General features: G+C 31.0%; 1 protein-coding gene across 2 annotated transcripts in view; it reads right to left on the reverse strand.

Moving 5' to 3' along the window:
* LOC131848504 (NADPH--cytochrome P450 reductase) overlaps positions 1 to 12619 on the reverse strand; it is a 28698-nt gene that overhangs the window by 1397 nt on the left and 14682 nt on the right. Inside the window, exons 1-9 of one of the 2 annotated variants that reach the window (XM_059198393.1) lie at positions 5854 to 5973; positions 4942 to 5066; positions 3512 to 3706; positions 2794 to 2921; positions 2208 to 2449; positions 1721 to 1918; positions 1063 to 1226; positions 519 to 693; positions 279 to 436 (exon numbers count right to left, since the gene is read on the reverse strand). In XM_059198393.1, the coding sequence (XP_059054376.1) occupies positions 279 to 436; positions 519 to 693; positions 1063 to 1226; positions 1721 to 1918; positions 2208 to 2449; positions 2794 to 2921; positions 3512 to 3706; positions 4942 to 5066; positions 5854 to 5943 (1475 nt within the window). In that variant the 5' untranslated portion in view covers positions 5944 to 5973. Of the gene's footprint in view, positions 1 to 278; positions 437 to 518; positions 694 to 1062; positions 1227 to 1720; positions 1919 to 2207; positions 2450 to 2793; positions 2922 to 3511; positions 3707 to 4941; positions 5067 to 5853; positions 5974 to 12619 lie in introns of those variants that run through there. The other variant, XM_059198392.1, reaches the window with a different exon arrangement.

Consider the following 12619-nt stretch of genomic DNA (forward strand, 5'->3'; position numbering starts at 1 on the left):
ATTTACCTATATTCAAATCAAAAGAATCTCACCAATCTTATCAATCATCCGCTATATCAACAGTCTGCGAAAGTATAACGTGTGCGATTTTGTACAGGAACAGAGGAACGTGAGAAACTAATGTTCAAGGTTTTACTAGGAAATTTATATTACGACCCGAGACATAAAAATAATTTTGCGCATCGTAATTTGTAGTAAACTATTCTCCATCAGCTATAGTATATGTAAATATGATATTATTTAAAAAAATAAAATATATGTAATACTCTATTGCTTACCCACAAACGTAAAAGTGTCCATTACGATTACCAATTATATCCCAAATCTGGTCTATGTTCTTTTCCAGCAGATGAGTCACATATACTTTCTGTGCTTGATCTCTTGAAAACGCCAAGTTCAGTTTAACGTCGCCATTTGTTTCATATTGCTCAAGTTCCTATTATTTAAAAACAAAAGTTTAGACCCTAGTTATTACGTAAATATACTAACGAAAGTAGCTACACTTCATTTTAAGTGACCTCTTGATAGATGTAGTCTTGATCACGATGCCGGCACCCAAAGTAAAGAATATTATCTCCAACTTCCTTCCCATTTGCACGTGCATGGGCACGTTCTTGCAAGAATCCTCGGAATGGAGCAAATCCTGTGCCTGGGCCGACCATTATAATCGGCGTCTGAGGCTGCAGCGGCAATCTATACACAATTAAAGGAACTTGTGTAACTTTAAAATACTGAATTGAGACTTATAAAATAACTATACTTCTCTGTAGTTGTAGTTTAGTACATCATATTAGGACATAATTTAAATAACAGATTTCTAAAGACAAATTTCTTTTGTTAAATCATAATATAATAATATTGTAGGTTTAATATAACTAAGTAGTTATTATATAAATTCGGGACGTGCTATCACTATCTGTAGTACATCTTTTGAAAATCTTGCTCCAAAGAACAGAGGATATATTAAAATGTTTTTTATCAAACCAACACATAGACTGTTAGGTAGTAAATTAAGTATTCACGGAATGACTACAGAGGGTTGTAGCGAAAACATATTCATACCTAAATTGAGATTTCCTTATATAAATTGGCACACGAGGTAATGGTTTACCGTCCTCTGGTTTATGCTGGGCTAGCCATGTGGTAGCGACCCCCTTGTTGATGCGGCCTGTCAGCGTCTTATATTCTACCACGACCGCAGTTACGTGGACAGTTTCAGGATGCAACTAAAATTATTATGTACATATTTCTATCAATTAACGTATTTCAATTAAACAGGTTATTCTCTAGAATATAATTAAGTTTGACATTACTAAAATACATTTAAGATAAACAAAGGTTTGACATCCATTAAAATAAGGATAAGCAGGATTATTACGTTACTTTATTATATTACATTATGTAAAGGAATATGTCGAAATATAAATTAAAAGTAATATAAAGAAGATAGCAAGAAATTCGGTACGAATAAATTACTAAATTTGGATCCAAAAATATAAACTAAATATAGAGAAATAAAAGGGATTTTTCTAAAAAATAACATTGTTAAAGAACCTAATGAATATCACAATATAAAAACTTTGCTAATTAAATAAAAATATACAATCATTATTCTTATCTGTCTATAAACATCAACTCACTTGTTTACAACGTAAATAACTGTATATTTAGCCACGTACTTTGATATGCAAAATACTAATATGATAAAGACGGTTAGTACCTTTGGACTCGATGATATGGAATAGAATCTTGGCTGGAGGCGTGGTAGGAGCTCACAAATATGATCCAGAGGTGGTTTACATGATTTAATGTCTTCCAAAATATGTGCAATATTCCTACAAGCATCCACTACAAATGATTGGTACAAAGCCTTTCCTTCTTGTGAATTTGTAGCCATGAGAAGTAACTTTTTCTTATCCTGTGTGTAGTGAAAAATAAAACAATTTTATAATATAATACCAAACAATCACACCAAAAGTGATCTTCAATATGGGATAACTTGTTCAAAGAAAAACAAATAATGGATATGAGAGTACAATCCAATATTTCTAAGTAAATAATTCTATGCCAAATGGAAAAAAAACGAACTCTGTAAATGAAATTTAGTAATGTAAGTTAATTTTTACAATTACATCATATCTATAAATAAACTTCGTAATTAAACTATTTGGTCATATACTATATCATGTAATATACTATATACTCACTTCTTCATCTGAACAATACTCCGCGAGCTCTCTCATGATGTGCGTACGGGGCAACGCCGTGATCTCCAAGTAGTGGGAGAGGGCCGTACGATAGGATGTAGGGCATGGGAATGGATTCTTTTTACTGCTTTCCTGATCAGTATTAATAAGTGAGAATATCTCATTCAGATCTGAATTAGTTAACTCTCCAATACGCTCAACTAGTGTCGAATCATTTATAGGATAAACAGCCACATGGTCACCTGAAATAATAATTAAATTATCATAAAGTGGCAATTGTAGTCTTCCAATTTTATTGAATAAAATTGTTTATCCATCAAAACTATAATTAAAACTCATTATTAATACATGATTATATACACATATACACCTCCATGATTGTGATCCCAGATGGGGTTTTCAAATTTACTCATATTCTGAGTAGGAATATGAGAAGAGTTTCTTTGAAGATAATTATATAAAAAAAATATTTTAATTTAATATGTGCAGTAGTAGCAGTACAACCAGGATTTGTACCACAAAAATGGTTTTCTTTCAGATGTAAACCTGTAGAGTTTTCAATGTATTATATATAGATATCACATACCTGCTTCATATCTCATCTTTGAGTCAGAAATATCGAATTCCACATGTAAACATGATCTATCACCAGCTTTATGTAATTCTCTATTGACCTTGATTTGTGCAAGGAAGGGATTCTTAGCATCATATGGTCTAAAATAATAAATTATTGACTAATTAAATATAATTCCGCTGTCTATGGTACAGCATTTTTTTTTTACTGTGAAACACTAAATTGTGCTACAATTTAGGTCCAGTTAATAAAAAATAGTACACTTTCTACTAATACAACTGTATGAAACCTCCTTAGTGTTAAGAGTGATGTAGTTCATGTATGAACATGAACTACATCAGTCCTTAAACACACACTATACATGAATTCATATAGATGGGCCTGCAGTTGATGAAAAAAACAACTTCAAATGATATTATAAGTTAAAATGGGTTAGAAATTCAAAGGTTGGAACAATCAGATTTATGTAATCTAAGTACTACATGCAATGATAGATAATACCGAAAATGTTCTGTTTTATTGCTATTTGTTTACTAGTTTTTAGATTTACTAAACAATGAATTTTAATACAGGTCTTTGTTATTAAAATATTTTTTTAAATGAATGTTTGCATATACAACATAAGTTTTTTGTATCATATATATTGTTCAAGCTGGACATAGATAAAACCAATGGGTAGTTGCATAATAAACCAGTACACACTTAGGAGTAGTGCTTCTATAATACTCACGGCCTTTGAACCTGTAGTGAGTGTAGTCTGGCAATTTCGCCAGTAAAAATGTTATTTGTTGGAATTTCATCAGGCGCATGAGTGACCAGACGGAACTGACGCGTGAGCTCTTCCTCGCCTGTGCTTTCAATATTAAATTTCTCACATACTGATGGCCAGAACTTATCTTTCCATGTAATAAAATCATCTTCAATACTGAAATATAAAAGGTGCACATATCTACTTAATGGACTTATTTTATAAATAATAATATATTACTGGTATAGAATAACTAATTAGAAATATTGATATGGAAAATGTAATCAATTCAATTCAAACTTGTGGCGGCGTGGTGGGCCGGGTCGATGTGCTCCCTCAAATATGGTTGAGTACAATGATGGCTGGCTCATACGTCATACTCGTGAATGGGTGCTACTTGTGGGGCCTGGTCTGTTCAGGTTGTGAACACTGATTAAATTTTTTGTTCTTTGCGATAGCATATGCTGGTGGTCAGTCTATTCTCCCAAATGTGAATTTTAAAAAGTATATTTATTATAAACATGTTCCACTATTATTTGAAAAAAATAAGAGCTGAGTTTCTTGTCAGTTCTTCTCATCTCGATATCATTCCGAACTGACGGTAGATTTGACATATCATAATAGTCTGTAATAGACCTACATGAATAAAGATATTTTGAATTTGAATTTGAATAATCAATGCTAGCAATTAGGTACTTACTACTTACTACCTATTAACTTAGGTCTGTTTGCCATTTATTAAATTAATTTATGAACCATTTAATTTTAACATTATGCTAAATATAAAATGCTGTTTATAAGAGCTTTAATATATAAGTTTTGGATTTTCTATACTTTTCGTTCCTACTCAACTTAATCTATGTACAAAAATTTGTCCATTTTTTCCACTGCACACATGTGGGCGCAATGTATAGTTTTAATATGTGATAATGGAATGGTGGCATGTTGAGCCTGAAGTCAGGTCAATTAGTTCATTGTGGTGAAATTTGCAGCAATTAACCATGTTAGTTTCCAGGATAGACTGCATGGAGGTCTGCCTGATATGGTACATTCAATATCGCAATGTGGTCACGTTATTCACAATTATCGGCCACTACACATGCTGTCATATTAAACCTGTAGTGTACAATGCTAGTAGCATTGCAAGAGGGGTGTAATAATTATTTTGGAATTCTAGTGAGTAACATAAAATAAAGATAAAGAAGCCATTCAGCACTTTTCAATACACTTTTGTTTTTTTACATAAGTTGGTTGTTCAAATTATTATACTATATAATATATTTGTCATTATAGTGTAGTGTATAGTGAGTAATATATTTATAATTAATAAAGTTACTAACTATCTATTAATTGGCTAATTAGACTAAAGATACAACTTGTATGTAAAACAAATATTTGTGTGTGCCACTTACTTTGCATCATCATCTCCTAATCCAAGTTCATATACTCTGCTAGCACCAAGTTCTTCAAGACGTTTATCCAAATAGATTGCTACAGCATTGTAGTGTTCATATGTTTTGTTACCAAGACCAAATACCTGTAATGAAATCAGGAGTTAAAGAAAACAAAAAGATCAATCTAAATAAAAAATATATTAAAAGATTGGTCATTCAAAGTATTAATTACAGTAATTTCAAAACATTAAAGGACTGGTCAGTCGAACTGAACATTTAAGAAGTAACATTTAACAACAATTTAAGAATGTATGTAACACCACATGTATTAATTGATAACTTTTTATTTTTTATATTACTCATATATGTAAATTTTACTTGAGTTAGTACCTTAGTAAATATACTAATTTACTAAGGTACAATAAGTAATTGAAAATGACGAATATACACACCATATATACTATATTAATTAAACAACTTTCTTTAATCATCATACAAAGTTCAGAAAAAGAATTGTTTTAAGTTTTAACTGTAATTACATATGTTGAATTACTGGCTGATTTATTTTATTTTTATTAGTTTATTCAAAAACAACATCCAAAGATATTTACATTCATTACTGTGTGCTAAGATGGATAGCATTATGTGCACACAGGACTGTCTATCATACAGTAAACATGTAATAAATGTAAAGTATATTAAGAAAATATAAAGGACAAGATTTATGTGTATTTGGTATAGGGGAATGTTAAGAAGACCAATAATCACATTGTGGATACCATAAAAATAAATTACATTTTGTGAAATGTGTAATCTAAATGTTAGGTACACAGTTACGCATAATATGTTACACAAATAAGACATTATGGGATATTTGTTATTAAAATCTACTGTAATCTATTAACAAAGGTTTAGAGGTTAACGGCATACCATGTATCTTAATTTCTGGATTGATGATATAATACGTCTCCTATATAATAGATTAGCAACTAGTTGTGGAATCTTTAAATATATACCCATTATTGATTATTTGTATAGAAAATATCGTATACAATATTGTGAACAAGACTCACTTCGTTTGCGGATTGTTTAAATTCTACACATGTATTATTATCAAATTAGTAAGAAAACATTTCTGTTATATTCACAACATTTATTGTTTCATAGATATTAATTAATACATTCTAAAATAGCAATATTTAAATTAAGTTTATATGAACATATGACTGGTTTCAGCCAACCTTATTTGGCCCCGCGCGTCACTGTCACACGCAACTGACATAACAAGTGAGAACACACTCTCGTATACTTTATTCATAATTTTACGGCTTTGGATAGAATACATCAGTCAATCTATCTATATTAATATTTACGATTAATGGTTTAGTTCGGTATTCTAATTTAAAAATTGTTTTTAATGTGCAGATAAGTTCTAAAAACAAACATATGTATAACGCATTTTTGTTAACATACAGACATTGGTCTTTAGCTCCCCTCTAGGAGAGTGCAGCTTTGGGCTTTATATCGAAACTCCGGGGATCACAATTCCCGAGGCACTGGGTTAACAGCCTTGAGAGGCAGAAATTATTTACAATTTAAGTTCTAGTGCTATATAACAAAATAATACCGTGTTTTTTTTAATTATTTTTATTGTATTTTTGTTTACCGTATTCATTCACATATTAAATGTTGGTTAAGAAGACAAGACGATAACGTCTAGATAATCCGCGTATACCAATATTTCCTATTTGGCGAATAAATCTTTGATAAAAAGTAGTCAAATTGGTTCATATTAATCCCCATCACAGGAGTGTAGGTATTTCAAAGTACTTAAATATATTAGACGATAGACTATTGAGTAAATACTCTGTAGATACTGTTTTTACTCCGCACAGAAAAATAAAGCAATGTTACGTTCACCTAAGGACAACTTTCCTCTACAACATCCTGGTGTCTATAAGGTGGACTGTAGTTGTGGGAGCTCATACATCGGACAGACAAAAAGAACAATAGCCCGTCGCATTGCTGAACATATAAAAGCTGTTAAAAACAAGGATCCACGTAAATCAGCCATAGCGGAACACTTGTTGAGATCGAGACCCCATCACTGGATTGAACTACACCAACCAAAAGTATTAACATCAGAACGGCATTATATTCCAAGAATGTTTAGAGAGGCCACTGAAATACAGAAATATAAAAATTTCAATCGAGAAGACGGTTATAGGCTCTCTAATGCTTGGCATCCAGCGATTGGTTTAATTAAACAAAAACAAAAAACGCGATCGAAAAGTGTATTAAATGTACGTGAAGATACTGTGAGTACAGTTTGCCGAGATGAATATCGAGCGAGTTCCAGTAGTAGCAACAAACGAAGACGTGTGAAGGTAGATGCATATGTCTGCCCATAAAAAGATTTAATTTTCCATCTACCCGCTGCTCTTCAATTTACCCGTGATCATGGTGGTTGAAACACTACCGAAATATCGGCAACTCGGGAAAATAAATATAAAATGTGGTAAGTTCCCGTGATTTTTACTAATTATACGTATAAATAATGACCGCGACAAATTTAAAACAGTATAGATATACTTAAAAAGATGTTAAGTGAAGTAGCTGTAGAAGTCGCATATATCTATGAAAATTAAATATTAGGTGATACTATTTGAATATTCCAAACTATTTTGAGATATTAATGCACTAGTACACATATGTGTTACATTATGTATATTATATATATAATGTAGGAACCATAAAAACTTACTACTACGTCTCATAGAGACACAGTAAACGGTTATCGTTATAACTGGATAGGCGCAGAATGCTGGTTATGTAATACTGGCGCATACCAGTTTTCAAGTTGTTATGAAAATGTTCCAAAACCTTATTATGGGCGGGCACCTACTTTGGGTCACTCGAGCTTTTAACCTTAATTTCTACTTGAGGCATATGATAATGGTAGTAAAGTTACTGGATACTGGATAAGATAACTGCATGTTATATGTATGTATATTTGTCATTGGAAAAATACAATATACGAGTATGTTATAAAAAATCTATCTAAAGAAGATAATATATACTCTATAACTTCTAGTTATTGTAGGTACTGGCTGACCCGTGCAACTACGTATGCGACATATTTTTACCCGTTTTTGCGACATTTCGTCGAAGTTTGATATATATGATGCCTACAGTCCTCAATAAATCTATACAACAGTAAAATAATTTTTAAAAACGTTTCATCTGTACAACAAAGGAGATACCTGGAACACCCAAATACCACATACTTTATATTGGTATACATTATATCAAATAAACATTCAAATTTCGTAGACTATTATTTTAAATTACATTTTTTGAAGATATCTGTAAGTAATAATAATAAAATGTATTATGACCACGTTACAACCTTGGCTACAACAATGATCGACACTGACTACCGGAATGACTAAAGCTATTTCCGGGTTGATAATGACTGAATCTCGATTCCAAAATAAATCCGTCTTACGTCTTTTGTTACGTGTGTTTGCAGTATTTATATTATAATTTATAAGATATATATTACTAACTAGAAATGTTTATTAAAATAACTGTTTTTGACAATAAATAGGTAATTGGTATTTATGGTTACTTCTATTTTACGACGTATTGTCGCCGGATAGTGAGTTCGGTTATTTTTTATAAAAAAAGGATAAATTTCGTTATTAAAATACAAAAAGACAGACATGACAGTTGTTAAAAAGATTATAAACCTTTTAGGGTGCCTTACTGAAATGTAATAGATTGTAGTAAGCAATGAAAAGAGGTCATTCAATGCTAGTTTGTATATGTATATTTTAGATAATATATTAAAAAAAAATAGAATATTTGCAGATAATCAGCTCTTTACAAGTTGATTAAAGGATGTGAATAATACCCAAGTTTTTTTCCTAAAAATGCTACGGGTGTTATTAGTACTTACCTACTCCATTGTTTTTGTTCTGTAAGTATGAAAAATACTGTCATTTTATTTTTCATTTACAAGTATTTTTGTAAGCCCTGAGCTAATTTCTACTTCGTCTAATGGTAATCCATTCTCTGCGAACTAGTAGTTACCACAGAACAAATAATCACTACAACTGACCAACCCAAACGACATTTCAAGTGAATTAATTTTATGGTAACACCTTTTTTATCATTAAATTTTCCGTGTTAAGACCCCATTATCCATATTAATAATTATGTAAGTAGGTATTACGTACTGAAAAATGTCACGTATAAATTATATTACCACTTGCTCAAACAATGAGGGCACACAACACACTCATGGCCATCCTCCTTTACCGTACTAAATATTATACATTCTCTGGCTCTTATTGTCTTCGTTTAAGTACCTACCCAATTAAATTATCAAAAATAAAAAAGTTACATAAATTAATTTTACTGAGACACTTTATTTATTGTTTTCATTAATAAATTTTTTTATAGCGGAAATTCTTTTAAAGATCTTAAAAAGATGGATTTACCCTGCTTTATTAAAAAAACACTGCAATGACTACATAAGTATTATATTAATTTATGAATTGACCTAGTTAGGACGAATATTAACTACCAAATTATTTAATTTTTCACTATCTACATTCATATACTGATTTATTTAAATGAGTCGGGAGGGCTTGGCTTCTCTTTGTTTTCGAAACTTAGGCACGCAACTGGTACTTTATCTACTCTAAAGCTGATAATGTGCTTGGCTGGTATCAAAGTCGCAAAATAATACTTTTCGGACGTTTAGATAGTGCGGTCGGTCGTAGCTGAGGCAGGTCAATTATTTGACATTAATGTGTGATGCGATGATATACATACTCGTACTCAAGTATGTATGTCATTTTAACTTATATTTTATTATTATGCAGATATTTATCTAAGATCTTAAAAGGAAAACAAGATTTATTGCCTTGTGTTATTTAGAATGCTAATTTATATTTAAACACATTTACTATTAGGTATCTACATCATTTAAACATTATAAGTATAAACGTGGTCAATGTACTAGAATATACTACCTACCTACCTAATTAATGTATGTACCTACCTAATTGGAAAATTTAAAGCTGGCTGGACATATCAGTATGTAATTATTAAATAGAGAAAATAATCAATACTTTTGGGATCAATTACATGAGCCTGTTATGTATTCTGTGAGAAAATATAATGACCGCTCAAGAGACTGTATTTGGGTTGAGTATAATTTGTTTTTAACAGTCTATTTTTAGAATGAAGACATACATAATTTATGAATAAAGTCGAACCGACTTACTACTGTTTACTTGCGTGACACATAATGGTGGACAAATATTAGACAGAGAAAATATTAAAAAAATATAATGGTGCTTGAAAAAAACCAATCAAGATATTTAAGATTTTTTAAACTAGGCAAATTTGAAATATTGCGTCAACTCAAAAATTACAAATTATGGAAAATCAACAAAAAATTTAAACTATTAAAGTAAATTTTATGAAAATGTGTAATTTTTGAGTTAATACATTTATTATTTTAATGAATTGAAAAATGTTGGATTTAATCTAATATCTTCTACTTAATGCTGTTATTATAAATTGTTACCACAGGAAAAGGAATTTGATCTTAATCTTGTCGATATAGACATAATTAGTCTACATTTATTATTACCAACAACAAAGTACTGATACAGTATTACGGCCTTGGCATGGTATGCTTATTGACATTTAACCAGATTCATATACATATAGGTAACAAGACAGTGATTTTGCAAGCATCATTATTTTCGTCATCAACTACTCGCAGTAACAATTGTAATTAATAATAGTTATGTGCAACTTAATCGCGCCAATTGCCTGATGCTCATAATAGGACCCGTGACGATAGAGTATGTTGTGAATGGAATAGAAATATTCTATTAACCTTTATTCCAATAAGAAATTAAAAACATTTTGGTACACGAAGAAAAGACCAACAACCGTCCACTCTTCTTCAATCTAAATTTAATGTCCACTCGCTGACCTATGGCTCTTCGTGCCGCCGCGAAACCAATGCTAAATTAATTTCAGTTCTATATTTGGTATAATTTTCCTATTCGCAACGAAATTTCGAGAAAGGATTTAACGAAAAAAATAATAATATTGACCTCAAATATTCGTTGTTTCAAACCTTATGATGTACACCCACCACCCACCCCGGCTTCGCACGAGTATACATGTATTATATATATGTATAAAACTTTCCTCTAGAATCACTCTATTTATTAAAAAACCGCTTCAAAATCCGTTACGTAGTTTTAAAGATTTAAGCATACATAGGAAAGAATAGACAGCGACAGCGACTTTTTTTATACTATGTAATGATAATGATGAATTAATATATTTTTTATACATCTAGTATAAAAATAAAGAATGTAGATTATAGTTTTTAGCATTTATTTTCCGATGGTTTTATAATTATTTAGAGACATAATTAATAAATCAATGCTAATAAAAATCAGATAATACACTGTACAATTAACACGCTAAGTTCGAAATTATACAAAATAAATTAATGCATAATTTATTGTAGGCATAAGTTTAATACGATAATGTATAAAAATAACATGATTACATCTTAACATTTAAAATCTACCGTAGCTCTGATATCCTGTGGCAGACACGAAGTCACTACGGACGTATTAAGCAAAACATGAACTACTGCAAAAATAAAACTAAAGCAATTAATACGTAATTATTCAACATGAGCAAAAGACATAAATCAATGTAAATCCTCACATTTCAATGCAGATCTATTAAAAGGAAACTATATTCGATATCTGGGGCACTCAAAATGAAAATTTTGTTCAGTGCGCAACACAAAAAAACATTTCTTTATTCAGTGATCGCTAATAGGCTTGAACTTATTATTTTATGCGGCGAGTAATCCATTTCAGCTCTCGCTTTATTATCTGCTCATACTAATCTCAATATTGACATTATACATTTTAGCCCAAGAGCCCACGACTGCCAGACATACGTCATTTTAATAAACGTGAAAGTTCTTGTATGTGTGTCCCCAACACAGGTAAGAACGATCCCCAAATATGAAACCTGGATCGTGGTTCCTTTGGCAGGTACCAGGTAACAAAGGTGTAAAAAAAATCATATCAAATTCGTTATTTTAAGAAACTCCATATTTTCATATATTGTTCGTAGCACTATTATAACTTGCGCTGCTCATTGCCAGACACGTAGTGTGGTTCCAACCCCCCGCCGGGCCCCCCTAAACTATACTATTTTAGAAATAAACTTACGTCATTTTAATAAAGCTGAATTTTATATATATTATTGAGAGTTCTCTCAAACTGAGATTCTAAATTGCCAGACAGTTTTCTTGGTTCCTTATCCTACCAGACTCATTGAAACCGTATATTGGGTAACAACGGTGTATACAATTTCATATCAAATTCTTTATTTTAAGATGCTCCATTTTTTCACATATTGCTCGTAACAGTATTATAACTTGCTCTGCTCATTGCCAGACCCTTAGTGTGGTTCCAACCCCCCGCCGGATCCCCCTAAATTATACTATTTTATAAATAGACTTACGTACATTTTAATAAAGCTGAACTTTATGTATATTATTGAGAGAACTATTAAACTGAGTTTCCTAAATTGCCAGACAGTTTTCTTGGTTCCTTATCCTACCAGCTCATTG

Source organism: Achroia grisella, unplaced genomic scaffold (assembly GCF_030625045.1).
Source record: "Achroia grisella isolate CSIRO2021 unplaced genomic scaffold, CSIRO_AGI_Agris_v1 utg558, whole genome shotgun sequence".
Lineage (NCBI taxonomy): Eukaryota > Metazoa > Arthropoda > Insecta > Lepidoptera > Pyralidae > Achroia > Achroia grisella.